Source organism: Haemaphysalis longicornis, unplaced genomic scaffold (assembly GCF_048455015.1).
Source record: "Haemaphysalis longicornis isolate Haplotype H1 unplaced genomic scaffold, Haemaphysalis longicornis Haplotype H1 scaffold_3, whole genome shotgun sequence".
NCBI lineage: Eukaryota > Metazoa > Arthropoda > Arachnida > Ixodida > Ixodidae > Haemaphysalis > Haemaphysalis longicornis.
In genome coordinates this window covers 234,770,451-234,797,562 of record NW_027526335.1, presented here as the reverse complement: position 1 = coordinate 234,797,562, position 27,112 = coordinate 234,770,451, and the positions used below count along the sequence as shown (strand labels likewise).

The 27,112-nt window shown below is 47.7% G+C and overlaps 2 protein-coding genes across 2 annotated transcripts in view; both read right to left on the bottom strand.

Moving 5' to 3' along the window:
* The window catches only part of LOC144176063 (uncharacterized), a 174,703-nt gene that overhangs the window by 119,488 nt on the left and 28,103 nt on the right, over positions 1-27,112 (bottom strand). The gene's annotated exons all lie outside the window — the stretch shown is intronic.
* LOC144173783 (uncharacterized) lies at positions 176-12,548 on the bottom strand. The gene is made up of 2 exons (XM_077702049.1): positions 11,544-12,548; positions 176-286 (listed from the first exon to the last, which is right to left on the bottom strand). Exons 1-2 carry the CDS (start codon positions 12,546-12,548, stop codon positions 176-178), a joined length of 1,116 nt encoding a protein of 371 aa, XP_077558175.1.

Below are 27,112 nucleotides of genomic sequence, written 5' to 3'. Positions count from 1 at the left end.
CATCTGTCCAGTACCACCCAAACTTCAGCGTCTCGCGCGCTTCGGCGCCAAGCATCTCACTTTGCCATTCATGAGAGAGAGAGAGAGAGAGAGAGAGAGAGAGAGAGAGAGAGAGAGAGAGATGAGAGAGAGAGAATACAGTTATTGAGCGTCTAAATTGGGAGTGGTTCTTCATTCACTGGAGCCCATATAACGTAATGACCGCCTGCGCCCGGGTGGCCAGTGAGTCCGGGTGGCCAGCTGGGTCGCCAGTGAGGAGCTGGACATCAAACCCTCCCATAGCTCTCTAAAAGAGAGGTGGGGGGGTTGGAGGAGGGGTGGAGTTTCTGAGCTAAAGTCGCACACCCCTATTATGTGGTATAGTGATCCTGGCCGATTATTGCTCCGGGAACATAAGGTGTAGCTTTGTTGCCTGGGGAAAGGATCCAGATTGAATGAGGCGAGCGACCCTGCCCCTGCCCTGCCCTGCCCTTCCCTGCCCGGCCCCGTCCGTCCGTCAATCTAACTATCTATCAAGACCCATCCAACATTATTGCTCAGTTACCTTCCCGTCCTACAAGAACATATCATTCCCAAAACTTCACTCCTATCTATGCTCCAATTAAAACTTGCAAATCCCCCCTCGTTTTGGCACGGTAACCGGATGGAACAAACTACCACCTCGCATTTTTGAGTCTGCACACATATTAAGGTGTATTGAAAATATTTGTGAAATGTGACTTAGATCTTGTACGTCTTATCTGGAACACCGCAAACAAATTGTTCATATCGACGACTGTTTTTCCGATCTATTGCCTTTATCTTCTGGTGTACCACAGGTGAGCATCTTGGGACCATTTCTTTTTAATGTCTATGTGGTCAGCATCAGCCCTAGCGCTGAATTTATTATTTATGCTGATGACACCAGCATAATTCTACGAGAAAATTAAGCAGACGAATTAGTTGGGGAAGCAAATATTGTTTTAGAAAATCTAAATAGCTGGAATAAGAAAAACCACCTTAAAATAAACACGAGCAAAACAATATCTGTAATATTCAGAAGTGAAAATAAGAAGGTAACATTAACGCAACAAATACTGCAGAATTCGACCGGGGTTGATATTGTACGCAACATTAAAAAACTAGGAGTGGTCTTCAAGGAAAACCTGTCTTGGAACGAGCACATCGACGCAATATTGTCAGGTAGCCAAAGACGACGCAGCTGTCTTAAAGAAAAAAACAAGTTTATTGGAGCGAACGTGTGCTCCCCTAACAACTGAAAAAATACACAGGCGGCGAAACAGCAGTCAACAAAGCGACGTGAGCAGACTGGTGTGGGCGATTCGAATTAAGGCAGCGGCGTCTGCTCTGCAGGCTTTTATCTTTAGGCGCGAGTGTTTCTTGAAACGTTGATTTACATCCAGAAAAAAGATTATTCTAGGCTGTTCACGTTAGTTCGGAACGCTCTCCTAATCAGAAGAGATAACACATGCGACATAGAAAGAAAGAATTTAACACGGGCTTCCCTTGGCACACAGACAACACAGACCGGCGCAGCCGGGCGGCAAAAGCAAAGCACAAATAAACAAACCCAATGCATGGTTCGGGGCATTACCCCCCCGCTAAGAGTGCATCGACCCACTGCTAACATAAGCGACAGTCCGAACAGATAAAAAATAAAGTCCGTCATCGTGCGTAAAAAGGTTTTAAGCGAACCACGTGGACGATTTCGGGTCGCGTGAGTCGTCGTGATGTGCCGAAATCCCCATCGGGGATCACTTCGTAGGTAAGCTGGCCAACAAGTTGTAGAATCTGGTAGGGTCCGAAATACCCTCGTAGAAGCTTCTCACTGAGTCCACGTCGTCGGATGGGAGTCCAAACTCACACACGATCCCCAGGATGGTACTCGGCGTCTCGGCGTCGGATACTGTAGCGTCTGGCATCCACCAGCTGCTGGTCCGTTATACGAACACGAGCGAGCTGGCGGGCCTCCTCCGCACGTTGAAGGTATCCTTGGACGTTGTCGTTGAGGTCGTCGCCCTCTACGTGAGGAAGCATGGCGTCGAGCATCGTAGTCGGCCGTCTTCCGTAGACAAGCTCGAACGGTGTCATCTGCGTAGCTTCCTGGGTCGCTGTGTTGTACGCCAACGTGACATACGGGAGGACTTCATCCTAAGTTTTACGTTCAGCGTCGACGTACATAGACAGCATATCCGCGATCGTCTTGTTCAGACGTTCCGTTAGTCCGTTCGTTTGGGGGTGGTACGCCGTCGTTCTTCAGTGATCCGTGTTGCTGTAGCGTAAGATTGATTGATTGTGGGGTTTAACGCGCCGACGCAACGCAGGCGGTGAGGCGAGCCGTAGTGGAGGGCTCCGGATTAATTTTGACCACCTGGGGATCTTTATCGTGCGCTGAAATCTCGAACACACGGGCGTTTTTGCTTTTCGCCTCCATCAGAAAAGCGGCCGCCGCGGCCGGGAATCGAACCCACGACCTCGTGCTCAGCAGCGCAATGCCTTAGCCACTGAGCCACCGCGGCGGGTGTAGCGTAAGATTCCTTGCATAAGATCCGCAGTGAAGGCCGTGTCGCGGTTTGTGATTAGGACTTCAGGGGCTAATGTCCCAGCACAACTTTGTTAATAAAGAACTGATGATGATGGGTGGCTGTTTATGGTGCAAGGCCAACTGGGGCAAAGAGCGCCAAAAGAATAGTCATATATGAGGGGTGAAACCTTAAACACTAAGAAAAGTCAGCAAAAACAAAAGGAAAATCACAAAACGACAATGAGCATGGCTGGTGTATAGGGCCAGGGAGTGATCACGCGTGGTATGAAATAAGGTCTAAAAAATTTAACTTCTTCTAAATATTTAAAAACGCACTTGATAGAAAACATGGGATCGTCAGACAGGAAAAACGCTGGGTGTAGTGGGACATGTAGTCTGTATAGCTGTGGGAAGTGTTTGCGTCGTGTTGTGTGAAGTGCTTTGCATTGGATGAGTATGTGAACTACGGATAGGTCCTACCCACACCTGCCACACTTGGGTCTTGAAGACCCCGTGAGGAGATACGAGTGTGTGGCATGTGTGTGCCCTATCCGTGACCTAGCAAGGGCAACTTCTGTGTATCTGTTGCGTGTGTCAGTGGTGTATGGTCCCAGGCGGGGTTTTATAACATGTAGCTTGTTATCTGTTTGTTCACTCCAGTGTGTTTGCCATCTGTTGCGAAGTTGGTGTGTGATGTGTGGCTTCATGTCTGTGCATGGCACTGTTGCTATGTCCATTGTATTCAAGAGAGCAGCTGCAGAGGTTATTCTATCTGCGGTTTCGTTCCCGGCAATTTTAGAGTGCCCTGGAACCCAACAGAAAGTTATTTGAAGGTTTTATGCATATGCAGACATGATAGCCTTAAAAACATGATTGATGACAAAATTTTTAGAATGCTTTCCTGATGCAAGTGTTTGTACAACGCTAAGAGAGTCCGTGTACACGATGGATTTTAGGATTTAATGTTGGACTGTGTGATTTCTTACCATGAAAACACGTATGCTTCCGCTATGAATATACTGCTACAAAGGTTCATTGTTTTACTGACGTGAAAGTTTGGCTCATGCGCAGCACAAGCCGCAGCAGTTGCAGTCTTGGACGCACCACTGTAAAACTCTTCACAGCGGTACTTATGCTGTACAAACAAGAAATGCTGTAGGATCGCAATCCTTGTGACCTGTTCTTGTTAAATTGCATAAAAGACAGGTCACATGGCACAGGGCGGAGATGCCATTGTTGAATTGAATCAATGATGGGCGTCTTGTGAATGCCTGAAAACGAGACTTCTAGCTCAGAAGCCTCTTCTCGCACTCTTAGAGGAAACGGCATGGAGATTGATGGACGATTTAAAAAGAGTTGCTGTGAGGATGCATAATTAATGGTCGGAGTAAAAGGATGATTTGTCATAGACATGATTTTTGAGGCATATAAAACGTCCATGTACACCCTCTGGTGATCTAGAGACCATTTATTGCATTCTACATGCCGACTTTGTACTGGGCGAGTGCGAAAAGCACCACATGCGAGGCGTAGCCCTACATGCAGAAACGGGTCCAGCATTTTTAGTGCCGTTTTTGTTGCGCACCCATATACAATACTGCCGTAGTCCAAGCGGGATCCCACTAGGGCGCTATAAACCCGCAGAAGGAGTTGCTTGTCTGCACCATACTACTGGTGGGAGAGAACGTTGAGAATATTCATAGTTTTTAGCCATTTTTGCTTAAGATGTTTCAAGTGTGGAACAAATGCTAGCTTGTTATCGAATATTATGCCTAAAAACTTGTGCTCCTTTTTAACAGGAAATGAAACGCAATTCAGAGTAATATCTGGGTCCGGATGGATCCCGCGCTTTCTGGAGAACACAGCACAAGAACTTTTTTTCTGGATTGAGTTTAAAACCATTCTTGTCTGCCCAGCTGGCAAGTTTTTTAACACCAAGCTGGACCTGACGTTCACAGATTGATATATTACAAGATTTAAAAGATATCTGTACGTCATCTACATACATAGAGTAAGAAATGGTAGGTGGCAATGCCTTCCCTAGAGTTCATTTTAATTATAAAAAGAGTACAGCTTAGAACTCCACCTTGCGGCACGCCGTTTTCTTGCACATGAATCCTTGACAGTGCGTTACCAATTCTCACGCGAAACGTTCTTTGGGACAGATAACTAGATAGTGTGTTGAGCATATGGCCCGAAACACCGAAAGACTTCAGGTCAGTGAGGATCGCGTAGCGCCAGGCGGTGTCTAAGGCCTTCTCAAGGTCAAAAAACACCGTTGTGCAAAACTGTTTGTGAATGAAAGCGTCCTTTATGTATGATTCAAGGGTGACAAGTTGGTCATTTGTAGATCGCCCCGCCCTGAAGCCTGCCTGGCGGCCCTCGAGAAGACCGTTGTACTCAAGAAAGTACACAAGTCTTTTGTTTATCATCTTCTCGAGGAGCTTACAGAGCCAGCTTGTAAGGGCGATGGGCCGATAGCTAGCGGAAAAGGAAGGATTCTTCCCTTCCTTCAGGAAAGCCACTACTATGGCCTCCCTCCAAGAGCGAGGAATGTGCCCCGAAAGCCATATGTTATTTGTATAGATGTAGAAGTGTTTCAAGGGTGTCTGAGTGTAGGTGTTGTATCATGGTGTATGTGATTGTGTCTGCACCTGGGGCTGAAGGTTTGCACGTGCTCAGGGCAACCCTCAACTCATAGAGACTGAATTCAGAGTTGTAAGAAGTATTTGATTTGTCTTTGTCTTGTAAGGGCTTTTTTTCTGCAGATGTTTTGTGTTTCATGAAAGTGCTTGTGTAGTGTGCTGAACTGGACACGTGTTCGAAGTGTTGTGCAAGTGTGTTAGCCTGGTCTTCCAGTGTGTCCCCTGTTGTACTAACTAGGGGCAGGCTGTGTGTCTGTTGTCCTTTGAGCTTACGTATGTGTGTCCAGACTTTGTGTGTGTCTGTGTACGAGTTTATCGATGTCAAGAAGGAGTGCCAACTCTCTCGTTTTGCCCCACGGCGCACACGTTTCCCAAACGCCTTGGCCCGTTTGAACAAGAGGAGGTTACTCGACGTGGGGTACCGACGAAGGATACCCCACGCCTTGTTCTGGGCCTCTCGCACCCGCCTACAGTCCTCATTCCACCACGGCCTCCTCCGGTTGCGCGGGGCACCAGAGGCGTGGGGAATGGACTTTTCGGCGGCGTCGAGGATGTGCACCATGAGGAGTTGGGTAGCCTCTTCAACGTGTAGGTGTCCTATGGATGTGTGGTGTAGTTTGGATGTCTCTGTAAATGTATTCCAGTTAGCTCGTGCTTCATTGAACCTATTATGGGAAAATGGACTGCATGGGCCTTTACCTATGTATGTTAGTGAGGTGGGGAGGTGGTGGGTCAGTGTCCACACCCCACTCGAGAAGAGGAAAGATAACTGCAGAGCCAATAGCCAAGTCAAGATATGAGTATGTGTTGTGTCTTATGTTATGGTATGTAGGCTGTTTATTGTTGAAAAGGCATGCTCCAGAGGATGTAAGAAACCTCTCTATCAGGCGACCCCGGGCATCCATACGAGAAGAGCCCCATAGAGAATTGTGAGCAATAAGGTCGCCTGTTAAGCTGTATGGTTCGGGCAGCTGGTCAACCAACGCCTCGAAGTCAGAGCTCGAAAGTGCAAGATCAGGAGGAATAGATATGTAGCTTACCGTTATCAACCTATTAAATAATATTGTTCGAATTGCTACAGCCTCAAGGACAGTGTTCAGAGTGACAGGGTGGCAGGCTAAGGATTTCCGGGCAATTATGGCCACACCGCCAGAAGAGTGTGGGCAGCCATCCCTTTCCTTTCTAAATACTATCTAACTATTCAAGAAATTTGTGTGCTTGGAGTTTAAATGTGTTTCCTGAACACACATTACACTTGGCTGATTAGCATGCAGTATTTCGTATACATCGTCAAGATTTTTAAGAAGGCCTCTACAGTTACATTGAATTATGTTTTCTCTTCCCGTTATTGAGTGTGAGAGCTACTGGAGTGTGTATGTTTGTTTATGTGTCGTCTTTCGGGGCTGTGACTCTGGCCTTTTTTGGCTTGTCGGGGGGCTTTGGCGTCGGGACGCGTTCCTTGCGGTGCAACGCAGACAAGAATGGTTCGACGTCCATTTCATCCTCGGATGTCCTCGGAGCACCTGAGGGATCAGGCTCCTTGGACCGCGGACGCTTAGGGGGGCGATTTGTTTTGCCCGCAACCGACGAGGGTTTCAAAAACGCCTCTTATGGCGCAGGCGGTGCGGTGGGGATGGGAGCTGCCGCTGGCCCCCCCATCTCCATCTCCGTGCCCTTGCATGTGGTTTGGGACGGTAGAGCAGAAGTGGAGGATGCAGCATCACTCCCACCGAATGTGGATGTCACCACAGCCGCTGCTGGCCCAGCAAGCGCTGCGGAGGCGGGTTGGGCTGTAAGAGGCAACCCAGGGGAGGGCGGAGGCGGGACCAAGTCCGACTCTCGGTACTGGGTCCCCGCCGAAACAAGAAGCCGCTCCGCCCCCCGGCGAGCTGCGTCGACGTACCTCCCCAGAGGGAAAGAGGCGAACCTCTTTCGCGCCTCAGGGAAGGTGATGTTTTCGTTGACTTTCAAGGCAATGATCTGTTTGTCTTGTTTGAACTTTTCACAGCTCCTAGAATAGGCAGCGTGTGGTCCCTTGCAGTGCGCACAGGTGAATTTCTCGGATTTACAATTGTCAGTTAGATGATCATGTGCTACACATTTCGCGCACGTCAATTTACCACGACAAGAGGTTGTGCCGTGCCCAAACCGCTGACACTTGAAACAGCGGTGTGGGTTCGGCACGTAGGGTCGGATTGGACATCTCAAGAAACCTGCGTTGACCGACTCAGGAAGGTTTGAGCGGTCAAGTGTCAACATTATGTGCTTGGTAGGAATTATTTCATAATTTCGGCGTATGCTGATTCGCCTCACTGCTGCCACGCCCTGATCTCGGAGGCCCTCGAGCAGATCTGCTTCAGTCTCATTCATTAGATCCCGATCAGAGATCACGCCCTGGCAGCTATTGAGGCTGGGATGGGGCGTTATCTTGATGTGAACGGCTACCATGCACGTTTGCTTGAGGAGGTTAGAGGATTGTTGTTTGTTTTCTACTTCTATCAAAACTTCTCCCCTTGTGAGTTTCTTAGCCTTGTACGACTTTCCGATAAGGCTTTCAAGAACCTTGGAGATTAGAAACACAGACTGGGAAGTGATGGGCTTTGTCTTGTCAAGAGATTCCATGATCAAAAACCGCGAGAAATTATCAGGCTTTGAGAGAGAGATTTATTGCAATGGAGGAAAAGAAACTTCGGTGCGGCCCCTTTTCGGGGGCCGATCACGTTTAGGGGGGGGGGGGTTTAGAAAATGCCATATATCATAGTATAGAAGCAGGGGACGGGGGTACTTTCTTCTTTGACTTTACCCTGACGGCCAAAGAGGTCCCTGAGCTCACTGTCTGGTGAACAGACAGGGAGCCCAACCGCCGGAGGTTGACCTGGGCTCCGACGGTCACCGTTTGAGGTTTCTACCCTTCACCTTAAAACCCATTACCACGGTCGGTTACAGCGTGAGTGTGGGGGCTCGGCGTCCGCGGTGTCGCCAACACCGTCACCAAGATTACTCAAGGTGCCCCATGCGGGACGTTAATAAAGAACTTCGCGACTTCTTGCGCAGTCCACCTCGGATGAGCGGCCGTCTCTGCATAGCACGTCATGTAGTCAGTCCCTACGACAATCCACTTGTTCTCGGATCGTGACGGAGGGAACGGGCCCAAAAGGTACATTCCAATCTGCTGGAAAGGCCTCGACGGGACCGCGATCGGTTGCAGAAGTCCGGCGGGCCTCGTCGGCGGCGTTTTTCGTCTCTGGCAGACACGGCAGCTCCGGAAGTAGTGGGTGACGTCGGATGTAAGGCTGTACCAGTAGTACCTCGCCTTGATTTTTCCAATTGTGCGAGCTGTGCCGAGATGTCCGGAAGATGGATTGTCATGGCACGCTTCCAAAATTTCGTCACGAAGATCTCCTGGGATGACAAGAAGGTAATTCGTTCTCCTTCTGGGGCTGAAATGTTTCTTCCCGAGGACGGAGTTTTTGAGGCTGAATGCTGGTGAGTTTCGTTTCAAGGCCTTAGGCACGGCGACATTGCGTCCTTCCAGGTAGTCGATCATGTCGCGTAACTCGGAATGGGCACGCGGTTGGGCGGCTAGATCGCTCTTCGTCACGACTCCAAAGAACGCGCTTCGGCATCGGAGTCTTGAGGTGGTGGACCGACGGGGGCACGGGACAGACAGTCGGCGTCGGAATGTTTCCTGCCGGATTTATGGACAATTGTAACGTCAAATTCCTGCAGGTGCAAGCTCCATCACCCAAGGCGGCCAGAGGGGTGCTTGAAATTGGCGAGCCAACACAGCGCATGGTGGTCTCTCACAACCTTGAACGGTCTACCATACACGTATAGGCGCAATTTTGTAATGGGCCGTATGATAGCCAGGCACTCTTTTTCGGAGGCAGAGTAGTTTTTCTCCTCCTTCGGCAGACCACGGCTGGCATAGGCGATTATCTTTGCGCAGCCGCTTTGCTTTTGGACGAGGACGGCACCCAAACCTATATCACTATCACTATACCACTATAACCCTATCACTGGCGTCCGTGTGCATTTCTGTTTCGGCGTTTTCGTCGAAATGAGCGAGGGGCGGGCTTTGCAGGTGTTTATGCAGCTCGCAGAATGCCTTTTCTTAGTCGTTTTTCCACATAAAAGGCCTCTTATCTTTCGTCAAGCGTGTGAGTGGCTCTGCAATGCGTGCGAAGTTTCCGGCGAAGCGCCGGTAATATGCGCACAGTCCGATAAATCTTCGCACGCCCTTCTTGTCTTTCGGCGTTGGGAAATTCGCAATGACTGGAGTTTTTGCCGGGTAAGGTAGGACTCCCGCGGCGTTGACGACGTGGCCCAAGGAATTCAGCTCTTCATACGCGAAACAACACTCTTCAGGCTTCAGTGTAAACCCCGACGTACGAATGGCCTCGAGTACAGACTCCAACCTTGCAAGGTGTTCGTTTCCGAAAGTCCGGGCGAATACCACAACGTCGTCGAGGTATACGAGGCAAGTGTGCCACTTCCGGCCAGCTAGCACAGTGTCCATGACTCTTTGAAACGTTGCTGGCTCCGTGCACAACCCAAAAGGCATCACCTTGAATTCCTATAGGCCGTCCGCGGTTATAAATGCAGTCTTCTCTCAGTCTCTTTCGTCCACTTCAATTTGCCAGCAGCCGGCCTTCGATCCATCGATGGGAAGTACTTGGCATGGCAGAGGTGGTCGAGGGTGTTGTCGATTCGTGCAGGGGGTACACGTCCTATTTGGTGATTTTGTTGAGTCACCGGTAGTCAACGCAGAACCTTAATGTGCCATCTTAATGTGCCAGCCCAGGGACTTTTCGATGGCTGTATAATGTTGTCGCTAAGCACGTCGTCGACTTCAGTCCGGATGGCTTCCTCTCGTGTGAAGAGACGTGCTACGATGACTCTCGGGTAGGTCGGGCTCCATCGTCGGTTATAATTCGGTGCTTAGCTATGGGTGCATGACGTAATTTTGAACTTGACGAAAAACACTCGCTGTAGCGACGCAGCAAATCCAATAATCTGTCCCGATGTTCTTGCGGCCGCGCCTGGTTCACGTCGAAAGGATGGGGCAGCTCGGAAGCATCTGCACGTGCGCAAAATTGGCAACCACGATCACTTGACTTGCTTGTTCTGTTTCTTCGAGGAACGCACTTGCAGCATCCTTGTTTAGATGCTGGTTGTCCTCGGTGATATTGGGGACTAACACGTTGGATTTGCATTGGTTAAAGCGCGTGATGCCTCTTGCGACAGAGACAACGCGGTTGAGAAGCAACCTTGGGTCACTTTCTATGATAGCTTCGATGTCAGGAGCAGCATCCTCACAGTAGACGCCGTTGATCAAGCTTCCGCGCGGTGGCAGGGTGACGTTACCGTCGGTGATCCATAACAATCGGTGATCCTTAGGGTGATCGGTGATCCTCCTCGGTGATCCTTATGGCGATCGGGGTTCGGCTGCGGCGTCATGGAGGGATCGGAGGAAAAAGTTGTCGACTTGGTCTGCAGATCAATTATTGCACCGTTATCCGTCAAAAAGTCCGTCCCGTGAATTACGTCGCGGGAGCAGTTATGCAAAATGACGAACTCAGCAAGGTACGTGGTGCCGGCTATGGTGACTCGTGATGTGCACGTCTCACTGGGCGTTACGAGATGCGGACCGTCCCATCTTGTCGTAACTTTCTTCAGCTTAGACGCGAATGAGCCGCTCATTACCGAGTAGTCGGCTCCGGTGTCGATGAGGGCGACTACGTCAAAGCCGTCGATGCATAACTGGACGTCGAGGCAAGTTTTTCTCGATTTCGGGTGCGTCGGGGCGTTGTATCTCGGCTTGCGCGTGTTGACGGTCGGACACTATGCGTCGTTATTGTTGTCGTCTTCTCAACGACAGGCTCTGTCATTTCGGGTACGCGTCGCGTCGTGTCGTCGCCGTGTTCGGAGGTCACGTCCGGGTTAGATCGGGTCGTCGGGCTGCGGGTATGCTGTTCGGTGAGGCCATGCGTCGTTGGAGGGTTTTGGTTTTTTCGCCATTGTGACACTTCACCTCCAGAAGTTGCTGCTTTTAGTTTCCCCCGCGTGGGCTGGGGGACCTTCCACGTGGAAGTCAGCGGTGCTGAGGCGGTTCAGTGACTGGTACGGGTAGGGCGACGGCGAACGTTTGAAGCGGGCTTGTCCTCGGTTGGTGTTGGACAGGTATTCGTCGATCTCAGTAGGGCGCTAGCCGGGTCGGGGGCGTGGTGCGTCGACGGAAAATCCTCGCAGACCGAGCTTCTTGTATGGGCAGCGACGGTAGATGTGGTCGGCCTCTCCGCAGTGGTAGCACAGCGGCCGATTATAGGGGTTCGCCACACGTCAGTCTTCCTCGGCGTCTGGTATTGGACTACCGGGGGTCGGGCGGGCGACAGGGGACGCCGGTATGGCGGGGCCTCTTGAAGACGGATTGGAGCAGGGTGGGGTCGACGAAGAGCCGTGGAGTAGGTCATCGCTTGTGGCTCACGGGGTGCTTCGGATGGCGTAGAAGCCCCCAGTGCCTGTTGAACCTCTTCTCGGATGACGTCAGTCAGGGAAGCCATTTGAGGTTGCTGCGTCGTTGGAAAAAGCTTCCGAAGCTCCTCCCTGACCACTGCTCGGATGGTCTCACGCAAGGGATCGGAGCTTACAGTTGCGGCACCGACTGTCTCCGAGAATGGCGCGTTGAAAAGGCGGTCGTACTGCCTCGTTCGAATTGCGAGAGCCTTCTCCAATGCAGCAGCCTCAGACGTGAATTCAGCCACCGTTTTATGGGGGTTGCGGACAAGGCAGCCAAAGAGTGCTTGCTTCACTCCTCGCATTAGAAACCTGAGCTTCTTTTCTTCAGTCATTCCGGGGTCCGCGCGGCGAAATAGTTGCTTCATCTCCTCAACGAAGTTCACGACCCCTTCGTTGGGGTGCTGCGTGCGCGTTTCCAACAAACGTGCGGCTCGTTCTTTCCGCACGATGGTGGCGAATGTTTTAAGGAACTTGCTTTTAAATAGACTCCAGTTCGTTAGCGAGCTTTCATTGTTCTCGAACCATGTTCGGGCTGTATCTTCCGAATAGAATAAAACATGGCGAAAAGTTTCTTCGCCATCCCACCTGTTAAAGATACGGACGCACTCCACTTTCTCCACCCACTCCTCAGGGTCTTCTCCGGTGGATCCGCGGAACGATGGCCGTTTCCGGGGCTGTCGCAGGACGAGGGCAGGGTTAGAAGCGGTGGTCATGGTGCCTGCGTTAATCATGGTGGTTTTCACGTAGTCTTCTTTGTTCACGTTATCCGGAAGCAGTCCAAACTCCGGCTGAAGACCTTGCTTTCGGCGACTGACACGAGTTGGGCTCGCTTGGTGGCTTCCAGAGGTTGTTGGTAGCATAAACGGTGCGTACCCCGCACCTGCCGGAAGTCACGTAGCCAAAGACGACGGAGCTGTCTTGAAGGAAAAAACAAGTTTATTAGAGCGAACTTGGGCTCCCCTAAAAACTAAAAAAATACACAGGCTCCGAAACAGCAGTCAACAAAGTGACGTGTGCAGACTGGTGAAGGCCGCGAATGAAGGCCGCGGCGTCTGCTCTGCAGGCTTTTATCTTTAGGCGCGAGTGTTTCTCGAACAACTGATATACATCCAGAACAAAGAAGATTATTCTAGGCTGTTCACGTTAGTTCGGAACGCTCTCCCTATAAGAAGAGATAACACATGCGGCATAGAAAGAAAGAATGGACACGCGCTTCCCTTGGCACACAGACAACACAGACCGGCGCAGCCGGGCGGCAAAAGCAAAACACAAATAAACAAACCCAAGGCATGGTTCGCGACCATATGGCTGGTTCGCGACCAAGGCATGGTTCGCGACCACTGGGCACGGTAGCACCGGCATGCCGCATTCTAATCCGTTCATCTTCCTCGTACAGCTCTGCCTGGGCCTGCAGCATCTTGCCAGCAATGGTGACGATGGTCGGCTCACGGCGACGGGATGTACGGCATTCAACGGAATCAAGCAGCACGTGGCGAACCAGACGCTAATCAAGAGCTACGTACAAGATCCGCACAAAACAACAAGCGCCCATCCTGACACGTGTCTTCAACTGGCAGCGCCACCACCCCTGGAGCCTATAAAGGACGGATGCGCTGGCCGCGCGGCCACTGGGCACGGTAGCACCGGCTTGCCGCATTCTAATCCGTTCATCTTCCTCGTACAGGTGAGCAAAAACTACGGTAGATGCTCTCGGTCGAGTGACCGCTTTTTACTGGTGTTGCCGTGCCCGCGGCTGTGTGGTGCGCTGTATGAATTTTTCGAGTTTCTGAAGGTGTTGTTGTTGTTAGGTGGTGACGTAGAAACTAATCCAGGCCCTGACCTTAATAAAATTTCCAATCAACTTAAGAAAATTTCCGACGACATAAAGATAATCAAAGAACAACGGCTGGTAGACATCGACAGAAAACTGGACGCTCTTGCAAAATTAGAAGGTGACCTTGCAAGTTGTCAGACCCAGGTAACTTCCATGCAAAGCACAATAGAAACATTGGAAAAAAGAATCGACGAACTCGAGAACAGAAGCAGGAGAGGAAATCTAATCGTTTATGGTCTGCCGGAAGCAAAAGACGAAACGAGCGAATCACTAGAAAAAATTGTGAACGAAGAGATCATAAGAGACACTCTCGAGTTAGACCCGATTGAGATTGAGAGAATTCATCGTCTTGGTAGGCCAGCTCCTAATAAAACGCGACCAGTCATCTTTAAACTTTTGGATACGCGACAGAAGGCGGTAATTTTGAAGCAATGTAAGAAACTCAAGGACGCAGACTACTCCATCGGAGAAGATTTCTCTCGTAGAATACGGGACATAAGGAAGAAACTTTGGGATAGCGCAAAAGAAAACCGAGACAAAAAAGATAAAGTGTCGCTAGCCTTCGACAAACTCTACATAAACAATTGTGCCTTTGTGTGGAGCGACGAAAAGGGAGAGAGGGTGCCTTTAGACAAAAAAAAAAACGGCGACACACGAACCCGACCAGCAACCCGCAGCAGTGCGCAGACCAAAAAATAACGCTGCTTAACCTAAACGCACGAAGTATTCTGAACAAAATACAGTCACTCGAAAACACATTGCTGCTGTATGAACCAGATATTGTGGCTATTACTGAAACTTGGATGTCACCATCTGTGTACAATCATGAAATAGCCCCCCCAAACTATGTGGTTGTTAGAAAAGATAGGCCATCCCGTGGTGGGGGCGTGGCACTGCTGATACGACGCTCTATATCGTACACCCTTCTTCCGCCAGTGCCAAACGCTGAGGCAATCTTCTGCAAAATCATTTGCAACGGCGTTACATTAGTAGTCGGCTGTGTTTATCGTAGCCCCTCTTCTGACAACGACTGTATAACAAACATTCACGATTTTCTTGGACATCATGTTCGTAGCTCCCGTATAATCCTCATGGGTGACTTTAACCTTCCCGGTATAGATTGGACTAACATGTGCCACGCATCTCCCGATTCAAATGCTCTCATTGATTTAATGCTGCATTTTAACCTCCGCCAAGTTGTACAGCAACCAACGCGTGTTCAAGGCGCAGCATCAAGCATCCTAGACTTAATCTTTCTCAGCCATCAGTTTGAACAACAGCAGTACCAAGTCAACGTTGTAGAAGGTATCTCAGACCACAATATGCCAATTTGTCGGCTTACACTCGACCGTCCCCTACGCATGCGTTCTACCGGAGCGCCAGTAGCTAATTTCAGTCAAGCCGATGACGGTTCCATATTAACCTACCTTGCGCATGAATTTCCCACGTTCTTAGAAATGGCTGGAAAGCCCAGCACACACGTCAATACGCTATGGCTTCAGTTTAAGAGCATCGTATCACATTGTATGAACTTCATTCCCCTGAAACTAACACGGCCCCGCAAAAATAATCCGTGGATCACACGCGAAGTTATACATGCCAAAAGAAAGGTCAAGAGGTTGCGTAAATCTTCGAAGAAAAACAAAGCGAGCTCTCCTAATGCACCTAACCTGAGACGCGCCATCGCAAACTTCAAGTCCAAATTAAAAGAAGCAAAAGAGAACTACTTTAAAAATACGCTCCCTTCATTCATAAAAGATAACCCATGTAGATTTTGGAAACACATCCGCCCTCCTAGAACAGACACCCCGGATTTTTCTCCAGAAGAAAAAAAAGCTAAAGCTAATTATTACAATAATTTTTTTCACTCTGTATTCACAAAAGATAACAGAAATACCCCAGATCTCCCTTTCGCCGATGGTATTTTAATTGACCCCTTGATTATCACTGATGATGGAATTTTGAACCTCTTGCTGAACGTCGATCCTAAAAAAGCACGCGGGCCCGATGAAATCCCCAACAATTTTCTCAGACGTTATGCGGAATGGTGCAGCCGGTATCTAGGACTGGTCTTCCGTAAGTCTGTATCTTCTTCAAAGCTTCCGGATGATTGGAAAAAAGCAAAGGTCGCACCGATACCTAAAACAGGCAATAGCGAAGACCCATCTGATTTCAGACCCATCTCACTCACTAGCACATCATGTAAATTACTTGAACACATCATTCTGAAGCACATAACACTATTCCTAGAGACAAAAGGCACCTTATCACCTTACCAACACGGATTTAGAAAAGGGCTATCCACAGCAACGCAACTAACTGAAGTTGTGCATGACCTCGCGTTTTCTATTAATAACCGCTCGCAGACAGACTTGATACTGCTAGATTTTTCAAAAGCATTTGATTCAGTATGCCATAAAAAATTAAATGCAAAACTCAAAAGTATACTCGGTACCGGAAACCTAACAAACTGGATAGAAGACTTTTTATATGGCCGCTCGCAATTTGTAATCTTTGAAAATGTACATTCAGATAGCATGCCCGTAACATCCGGAGTCCCCCAGGGCTCAGTTCTTGGCCCTCTGCTCTTTCTTATATTTATAAATGACATAACGACAAACATTTCTTGTAAAATCAAACTTTTTGCTGACGACTGCATTATGTACCAAGAAATCAACAGTTCCAAAGACCACGTCGCTTTACAGGAATCTCTAAACCAACTTGATAACTGGTGTACAAAGTGGCAAATGAAGATTAACCTCAGAAAAACAGTGTGCATGACCGTAACGAGAAAGAAAGAACCCATGAATTACCCCTACAGCATTAATGGCACGCAACTGGTGAAAGTACATCAACACAAATATTTAGGCGTAATTTTAACATCCAACCTCAAATGGGACTTACACATCAGTCACATTACATCCACTGCGTTGCGCAAATTATTTTATATTAGAAGGTGTCTAAGGCTCGCACCAAAATCAACTAAGCTTCTAGCCTACACCACTTATGTCAGACCAGTATTAGAATACGCCAGCACCGTTTGGTTCCCCTATACGCTCACTAACATAAAAAGACTAGAAAAGGTACAGAGGCAAGCTGTAAGATTTATCTGCAATAAATTTAAACGTACTGACTCACCAACTAATATGCTATTGGACTGTGGACTTCATACACTTCAGGTTAGAGCTAAACAAGCCCGTCTAAAATTTCTCTTTCAACTATTGCACAATCATTATAAAATAAACGCATACAAGTTCATCCACCCTTCAGAATCCCGGCAAACAAGGCAAAAACACGCGCACACTTTGACTGAATATCCTTGCAATAATGACGCCTTCAAATATTCTTTCTTCCCGCTTGCTATCCGAGAATGGAATCGCTTGGACCCATCGGTTACTAACACGGATTGACTTACTGATTTTTTGTCGAGAATCGCTAGCATTACCAATTAACAGGAAAGTGAAACATGCAACCCCAATTTTTATGAAGTGTAGACTCGGATGTTATGTATTCTGTACACTTACGGCGACCACCGCTAAACTTGCGTCTACATAAAGTACAGCATCATGTTCAGTCACTGCGAATTTTGACTGTACTAACTTATCTGTAATGTATTTTCTTGGAATGCAATATGTATGACTTGCCTCACAATGTTCCTTATCCTTTGTTTTCTTCCTTTGTAGTAAATACTATATACCCGCATGCGCAAACTTCCCGCAGTGTTTTTACTTGATTACTCATGGTTTTGAGACTTTTTTACGGTCCCGCTCGGCGCGGTATTGTTCGTTATAGTTTGCGCAACGTATGGTTAGTCTGTATACCAATCTCTTTTCTTTACACAAGTTGCTTTTTTTGGCTTATTTGAGTGCACTTTCCTTGTTGGCATCCTTTATAAACTGAGGAACCTCAAATTATTATGCTTGTATTATGCGTTGCTCAACCCTTCTACACGTTTCCCTTCCTTTGTATCCTTTATAAATATGTGCAATCTAAAATATGACGCTTACACCACAGTTACTTAACCCTTGTTCTTGTTTTGACATTTTGTTCTTATAACTGTTGTACTACCTACCGACTAAGTACTTTTGTATGTATATGAATACACCCTTGTATGCCCGCCTGCCTTGGTCTCAAGAAGAGACTGGCAGTATTTCAAATAAATAAATAAATAAATATCAAGTAAGTTATCTCATATAGTGGAGCTAGTTTGCCGCAGTCACCTGTTCCGTCCGAGACATATATTAATAATAATTTAAAACTCTATTTTCTTCAAGAATGAACTATTGCCGCCTAGTTTGTGCATCCACTAGCCAAGAAAACATACACAAAATGTATTCCCTGTAAAAAAGTTTCTACATGCTGTAGAGGACGTGCCTCCACATTATCACACCTACTCGTTGTTTGAAAAGTACAATGTAATGCCTTTTGAGAAGATGTACAACTAAGAATTAACGAAAGCCTATAAACAAGAAATAAACAGGAAACATGTATTCTTGACTGAACTTGCCAACCTTAAAAGAAAATCTCAGCCCTACAAAACGGGAAACTACGAAATTTGGAAGTGTAAAACTTGTCGAACAACATATAGGCTACTTATGCTAAAAACAAGCTTCCGAGGCTGCTCAATGCTTTACACGAACTTAACTTTCAGCTGGAAAGCAACACTTTCAATGCAATACGTACCTTTCTTGCAAACAATTACATTGACAGACTATAATGCATGCCTATGTGTGTCAGCTATAGCGAATATTTCGGTGTACGCTAGGCATGGCGATTGATAACCAGCTCATGTTTACTTTCCGTCGTTTATTGAATGATTTGTGTAATCCTATATGTATAGTGTACTCTATATATATTATAGAGTAAGCTAAATCTGTATGCATGTGTTATGAAGGTAATCTATATCTATTGAGTGATTTAGTACATCCGTCGGTGTACATTTTCTTTTGTATATGGTTTGTGCGCAAGACATGACTACTTATATTGGGCTCGCATTTTCCTTCGAGTCGTGTATTGGGTGATTTATCTGTTCAACACATTTTTCTTTCTTTTTTTTCTTTTCCTCCTCTTGTTGTTGCGATTGTTGTTGTTGTCGCCTGTTTTTTTTTTTACATTCTTTCAATGGCGCAAGGGGTGCCATATTTCTACGCGGCTTATATTCCTTTTTGTACTGTAGAACACTGTTGTACGCTGGTGCCAAAACGGGGGCCCTCAGCTCCGTCAAGCTGTCCTCGAGATTGCTTTTTCTGCAGGCCTCCGCTATTGTGTACTATGTACATGATGTCAATAAAGTTCATATTTTATTGTTCATTGTTCATAATATACTGTACATTAGCCGGTTAGTTTATGCCACCTCTGTATTATTTGCTTTTTTTGGTCATGTTTCTTTGATTGTACAACCCCAGCTCCTTTCTGGGCGATTCATCGCCTGTAGTATTTTCTAAATAAATAAATTTCCTTCACCATGATGCAGGCGATAACAACGAAGCTGTAACCTCCGACATGGATTTTGACCATCAAAGTGGCCGTGCCCTTCCTGCCCCCAATCCCTGCCTCACTGTCATAAACTCCCGGAAGCAAAAGTACGTACCTTGTAACCAATACTCTACCATGCTATCCAGCAAGCCCCAGGCTGCCAAGCGCATTATCCCGCCACCCCGGTTGCCACCTACGCACTACATCACTGTTCTGCGACCACACGACCATCTACGTTTTCAGACGTGGCCCATTCAAGAACTCGCGCGAAGCATCTAGGCTGCGAGCCACATCACCGACTGCCAATTCCGGTGCCTCGTCACCCTCCAGGCACAACCTAAAATCAATCTCATCGTGGCCGGCACCCCTGACCCTGCCATTGCCGACCTGCTCACCTACATAACGACTTTAACCCTCTACGACGCCCAGTATCAAGTCACGGCGTAATATGATTCCCTTGGAACCTCCCGGGGCGTCATCCAAGGCCTACTGGAAGATATTACGCAAGCCCAGCTTGTAAAATAGACTTCCACCAACCGACCCAACGTGATTTATGCCAGTCTCATGGGACCGACCCGCTCCGCACGGCTGACATTCAATAGCCCATGGGTACCGTACTATGTCAAATTCAACTGCGAAGTGGTGCGCTGTAGACCCTGTACTATGTCAAATTCAACTGCGAAGTGGTGCGCTGTAGACCCTACGGCCATGCCATCAAACGTGCAAGTGCTACGGTGAAGTAGGACACCGTCAGGATGTGTGCCCCCACCCAGAACAGCCCCACTGCCCTGTCTGTGGCACCCCAACTCCTCCTCCTGACCACCTGTGCACCCCCCACTGTAAACTCTGCTGAAGGACCCCACGCAACTGCTCATAAGGACTGTCCTAAACGCTTTCTCCCCATACCACCGCGGAAACCCTCCTGGTTCAATTTTCCCGGGACATCCAACCTGCCGCACTCTCCCAGCCAGGAATACCCGCCGCTGCCCCTTGAATCAGCCGCGATAGGCACCGGGAAACCACCAACTGCCCAATCTCAGGTGAGCTCGTCAGACGTCACTCGGGTCCCCCCACTGCTTGTCACACTTTACCCACAGCTAACACCCAATCCATTACCCTCGTCTCCCCTGCCCTCACCTTGGCGATCGCTGACCTCAAACAGCAACAACAGCGTTTTCAGTCGCAACTGGATGCTCTAACTAAAATGGAGGCCCTGGTGGCCACTCCTCCTCCGACACCCTCCCCAACGCCGCCACCAGCCGTAGAACAATTACACACTGTGATTGACGCCAGAATAACGACGCTCATCTAAGAACTGATTGACCTCCAAAAGGAAACTTGCGCTTCTCTGCACAGGCCTACAGGGGCTCACATATCGACAAAAGAAACTAGAGCAGGCCACCCTTAGTATTAAGGAAAACCTCGCCGCCACCCACCCGCCCAGGATAAAGCATAACTCCTACTATGACTAACGCCCAGACAGCCGCGCTGTCCAGCCAGCCGCGCCGCGCTTCCCACCCTAACTAACGCCCATGACTAACGCCCAGCCAGCCGCGCTTCACAAGTAAGCACCACTAATTGGCTTTCTCCGTACTGCAAGATCCCCCGGGTGTCACCCATTCAAGAATCAAACGCCGCAGTCCCCTACCTGCAGCAATACGCCGCATTTACAGACGACCCATATTACCGCACCACCACTTTACTGCACAACACACATCCGACCCCGTCGCATCACCTTCCCCAATACATCCCCTATACTTTGGTTGAGCTCATTTCCAATCGGCCCCAACACCCCGAAATTTCCATCCTTCACGTCCAGTCCCCCCACCGGCAGCCTATCCACCCTAGAAGCGCTACTACAGGAAGCCACGTTAATTTCAAAAAACTGTCCGCTCCTACTTCTCGGAGATTTTAATGCTCCCATCCTTCCTGGGGCTATGCTCTGGCCTCCAAAAAAGGCACAGCCCTCCTCCGTGCCCGCAGAATCATCAGCTCGTCCTGTACAATGACCTCACTATGAAGACCTGCATTCGTAACATTGCTATCCTCGATCCTCTTACTGTTTTGTTTTCGCCAACATCTTTCAATGCAAGATGTGCTCATCCAGATCAAGGAAGAGGTGCTTGACCAGCTCAGCCACACCACCCCGACGGCGATTCTCACATTAGATGTCAAGGGTGCCTTTGACAATGTTACACATCAGGCCATACTAGATAATTTGAACACCACGGGATGTGGACTGCGAACTTTTCAACTCGTAAGTGCCCCCTTGCGAGACAGAACAGCAACTCTCCGCCTGGACCCCCTCACCTCAACTTGTTCCCACACCCAGGCCAAATATACACCGCGGAGTTCGGTTATTTCACCTTTACTCTTTAACATCGCCATGCTCCACCTCTCGGCGAAGTTGCAAGAAATCCCTGGAATTCACCACGCGTTCTATGCTGACGTTCTCACCATTTAGACAACCCGGGGCTCTAGCAGAGAGCGGCAAGACAGCCTACAGCAAGCTATTGACACAACAACAGAATATCTACAACCTAGAGGACAAACATGCGAACCTACTAAATCTGGCCTTCTTGTTCCTTGTGCTCGTATTAATGGAAGAAAAGCTAATACCAGTCCCGATCCCCGGATCGGCATATCCGGTGCTTCCATCCAAGAAGTTCCTACGCTTCGCATCTTTGGAGTTCCATTCCATCAAGACGTATCCGTGTCAGCTCTCCTACCACAGCTGCACACAACAGTCTCCCAGCTGACGATTCTCATTCGTCGTATCCGGGGCTCTTCATATGGACTGCGACAGTCAGACACATGTCGCCTCGTAGAAGCCTTGCTCACCAGCCGTATCGCTTACGGGACCCCCTTTGTCAAGCTGAAACCCCAAGAGACTAACAAGTTGGACGCCCTCATAAGAAAGACGTACAAATCAGCCCCAAGCCTGCCTACTTACACTGCTCACGAACGCCCCATGAAACTTGGCCTCCACAACACCCTGAATGAACTCATCGAAGCCCAGCGCGTGTCTCAGCTGCAAATGCTTGCCCTCACCCCCACAGGCCGTCAGGCTTTTAATAATTTAGGCCGAACACCACCCCTGCTCGTCTTAACCTGCACGCACCCCCCTTCATTCGGCAACAACTCAGAACAACGCTCATACCCAGGCACATGCACCCCATTTACAACCGGGCGCGAAGAGAAGCTTGAGTACGCCACCTCGAGAAGCGTTATGGGAATGACCCACAGACCCACTATACGGGTACTGCACACCCCTCCCCCCATTCTTCGTGTACGCTCGTCACCCTGGACACCTCTGGCAGCACCCTTACTGCGGCCAATTACCGAAATAAGCCTACACCCGAAGCCTAAGCCCTTGCCATCGCCCATGCCACTACTACACATCAAAATCAGCCTTCTCTCACCATCATTGGCGATTCACAGCAAGCCTGCCCCTTTTACCAGGCCGATCTCGCCCCAACAGCAAGCCTTCTCTATGCTACGCTGCGTGCCTCCCGACCTAGAAGTGACCATTGTCTGAACTCCTGGCCATGCCGGCCTGGTTGGGAATGAAGCAGCTCATGCCGCATCCCGCGATCTGCACTAGCGGGCACTCCCAACTTCAAGGACCCACACCGGGTGCTACCCTCCCACCACTGAAGGCACGCTCCCTCCCCTTGATTCCACCTTGTGTTCCATACCATCGCACTACAAACACACAAGAAGAATATACACCCGTCCCACCCCTCCCTCGCAAAACACCACGCCACCCTTCACCGCCGCCTGCAAACTGAAACCTTCTATAATCACCCCATTCTACACCACATCTCGCCGTCCCTTTTCCCCTACAACTGCCCGCACTGTCACATACCTCTCACCACTTACCACCTTGTTTTCTCTTCTCACGCCTCTAACCCCATCCCATCCCCCAACCCTGGACAGTGGGAGGCCGAGCTGACCAGTTGAGCACCAGAGCGACAGCAACCCCTGGTGCAACGAGCTCTGGACGCAGCTCGGCCTCGAGGCCTCCTGGACGTGGGAGGCTGAACACATCGTGGTGTGTACAATAAAAGTTTATTCCTCCTCCTACTCCTTTAGAACATGCTATTGGCCCCAGCCCTACTCGACATCATCCCCATACTTGCCATCGGCGCTCTCCTCCTCACTGAAGCTGCTTCCAGCTGTACATTAATTCAACTTCAACTTCAACTTTATTGAGCATTTCGTACATAGAAATGCGAGGACAAACACAAAAAGCCGCAAAAATGCAGCTAGACGAGGTGTTTGCCCCTTACGCTTGCCATGGCAGAGTAGGAACAGGAGTTTGAAGCATACGCACAGGAAACAGTCCTAAGAAAATAAATCTCGCCTTAACATGTTGGTATTACATACAAACATAAAACAAGCATTAAAACGCACTACAGCTCACATTTTGTAAAAGAAACCTAATAAATAATATACATACACGCATATAGACACTCATGATACATAATACATTTAAAGGTTAAAAACCAATACGGGGTACACAGGTACATAAAAAGAGAAATGTTGGATATGCACGGATCCTGTGTACACAACTTGTAATCTTCGCAATATTCATTGACACAATTGATTGTAAAACAATCTTCAAGACACAGCTTGAAAAAAAAGCCATGTTATATGCGCTACGCCTACACTCATCAATATCTGCACTACAGAACTATCGACATCAATAAATACACACATATTTGGCAAAATAAGTTTACGGTATTTTCAAATGCTCCAGTTTGCAGGGAATGAAGGCAATGCCACTAAAACCCTATAAAAGTATTAAAAGTAATATTGGCCGAACCCATGTCGCAACGACGGACAACGCTTAAAATATTTTAGTTAAACATCTACGTTCAGCAGAAACTTTTGTTTAAATCACGCTTAGAAATTTTATTTATAGATATGCCACTTTCGGCTAGGTTATTTAAAAGGCCGGCAATTCGGAATTGCAACCTATCCTCGCCATAATTCCTTTTTGAAAAGGCTACGAGCCATGTACTACTTACCCTATTTCGTACGGTACGTCCAACGGTTTTCTTAAACTACATAGACTTAGATAAGCGGCACCGTTGTATTGCAAGCTAATTTTATACTTTGTTATAAGATTTAAGTTGTAGATACATTGGACAGGAAGCAGATTATACTGAAGAAATAGTTTATTGGCGTGAGAGTCATACGGTACAGTTGCGGTATGTCGAATTGCCTTTTTCTGAAATAAATGCAGCTTAATAATATCTTTTTTGCGGAAGTGGTTAACCATACGAGGCTGCAGTAATTGATGTGAGCTGTGAATACAGCATGATAAAAAATTAGTTTAATATTTGATGGAACCATATGCTGCAACCTACAAAGCACCACAGACGCTCGAGATAAATTAGTGCAGACGTGATCGACACGAGCATCCCATTTTAATGTTCATTAAAAACAATGCCTAATGTTTTTATTTCACTAAGATACAAATATTTTAGAATCCAATATACAAACTAAGGTTTCTGTCAACAAATCTTTGAGCTGGTGAAAATAACACTGCTTTATTTCTTAGTATTAATTTCTAACGAGTTCGCTTTAGTCCATTTGTGAAGCTTTTTGGAGGGTAATATTTGATAAATGCAAAAGCTGAGTAGTATCACACGAGTGAAAGAAAATGCTGGTATCATCTGCATAATGTGACATGTCAGTAATGTCTACGACATCATTGTTACAAATACTGAACAGGAATGGCCCTAGAAGACTGCCTTGCGGAAGTCCAGCCCTTACTGCTTGTAAAAGCAGAGTGGTGTTCCTTTATTGGTACGACTTGTGGCCAGTTACTTAAATACGATTGCCGAAGAGTAAAGGGAAGCCCCCGGAATCCATAATGTTGTAATTTTTCCAGCAATGTTAAATATTTTAATTCTATCCAATGCTTTGGAAAAGTCTATAAATATAGCTAACGTTACCTTTTCTTATCTCCTTTACGGCCCACAGCGCATCGTGTTCCATCCCTAACAAAAAATCCTATAGAAATTTGTATTGGCCCAATAGAAAAAATGTATTGGTTCTATATGTCAGGCTATTGGTTCTATTTCAGTATTTATAGGAGCAATACAAAATCTATTGGTCCGACGAGTGACATCTATTGGTCCAATAGACAAATTCGTATTGGCTCTGTTGGTCCCAATAGGACTATTAGTGGGACCAATAGCTATTGGGACCTATAGCTTTGGGATAGTGGGAATATTAGCTATTGGTTCTATCGGCCTAATGGACCTATAGGGGACACCTATTGGTAAAATACATTGTCTGGTGCTACTGGTTTACAGGCACTAATAAAAAAATGGGCCCATCTCCCCGTGAGGGGGACTCGAGTAAATGCGTCGCATAGGGGGTGGGTTTGCGTTAACGTTTAGTGTTTGGGGAGTTGGTGGTAGTGAATGCGTTGTATCAGCAGCTTCTTGACGTAGTTTGAATGAGTAAAGGATATAAGGCGCGTTCGTAGCCTTTCATTCTGTGTCGGTTTTGTGGCACAGTGGGAAGAGCACCATGTACCCCGCGTTCCGCCCACAGGTAGTGAATGCGTTGTATCAGCAGCTTCTTGACGTAGTTTGAATGAGTAAAGGATATAAGGCGCGTTCGTAGCCTTTCATTCTGTGTCGGTTTTGTGGCGCAGTGGGTAGAGCACCATGTACCTAGCGTTCCGCCCGCACGGTCCTGGGATCGAAACCAGGCGCCGGTAACTGTTATTTCTTTATTATAGTGTAGGGGGAGGCTGGCTGCTGCGGACGCCGACGCACAGGTGACATCGTGAGTTATACAAATTATCTGCATTTAATAGAGCTCTTAGCTTTTTTTTAGGCGGTGTGCTGCTGGGCCCAAGGACGGGGGTGCGATCCTGGCCGCAACGGTTGCTTTTCAGATTGAAGCGAACGGTAAAACCTCCCGTGTGTCGATTTCGCGGTGCGGTGCACGGTACACACCACCGGTGGTCAAAATTAATCTGCAGCCCTCCAAGCAATGTTTCGGCCGGAAGACATTCGATTCACGTTACCTGCAAGCATTTTTCATTTAGCACGCCTCAAAAATATTGCCCCTGTAGCGCTTAACGACGCTTAGCAACGAGTTGATGCCGCCGGCGCATGGTGGATGCCCGCAATGCTTGCGACAAAGCAAAAATGCCGCGTGTATGACTCTGTGCCTACAGTAGTTACATATTTTTTTTGCGAGCGTCAGCTCTCGCTTTCATAACCACCCCCTTTAATTTTTTGAATCTCACTGCGTGCCGCGGTGCGGCCGTATTTGGTGTGGGTGCCGATACAACGGCCAATTCTTCAGATCGGTGTCGTACTTCATATGTCTGCAGAAAGTAAAGCCTACAAAATCAAAATTAACACCAAAATAATTCTTCCCGCAATATAAAATGGCATCATACCTTAAAGGTGAAATTCATCAATTAAAACTGCTCAATAATGCTTCTCTGACAATATGAAGTTTGAAGTTTATTAGGAAGATTCTTAGAATACAGTGCATACATTGGTAAAGAATACAGAAAGAGGTTCCATAGTTTATCACTGTGGGGGGACCTCTTGTTAAAAAGTACATAAAAAACGGTAAAACAAAAGTAGTCAGAAGAGATAAGCCGAAATATAATGTAGATTTATAAACAAACCAACTGGACACGGTATAACGGTATAATGATCAATTGCAATGATCGTTCATTACTCATTAGGCCAAAATTTCAGAGCGGAGGTTTTAAACAAATGACGCGTCAATGGACATCACCAGTGTCGAAATATAAAACAAAACAGTATAATTGCGGAAAAACAGCCTACGCTGATCTGTTCAGCCTTCATAAAGAAAATAGAGCATGAAAACAGTATTGCAAATTAATATTACACAATAAACGCATTACGGGGATCAATCAGGCAACATGCTTTCACTGGGATGGATAAAAAAATTGCAACACAGAAATCAACGTCGGTGAACTGGAGACATACAGTTTCCCTGATTTTATACGCTTTCCTTGGATTTATAGGGTGACAGTGAATGAAGGACTATTTAGGAAGAAACATTTAGGTGATCTGTAAGGATGCCCGTCGCCGGTGACATCTA

Coding starts and splice junctions, on each gene's coding strand:
- LOC144173783 (XM_077702049.1), bottom strand. CDS start 12,548: ATGCTACCAACAACCTCTGGAAGCCACCAAGCGAGCCCAACTCGTGTC. Junction 287..11,543: donor TGTCGCCCGCCCGACCCCCG/GTAGTCCAATAC, acceptor CCTCTCTTTTAG/AGAGCTATGGGAGGGTTTGA.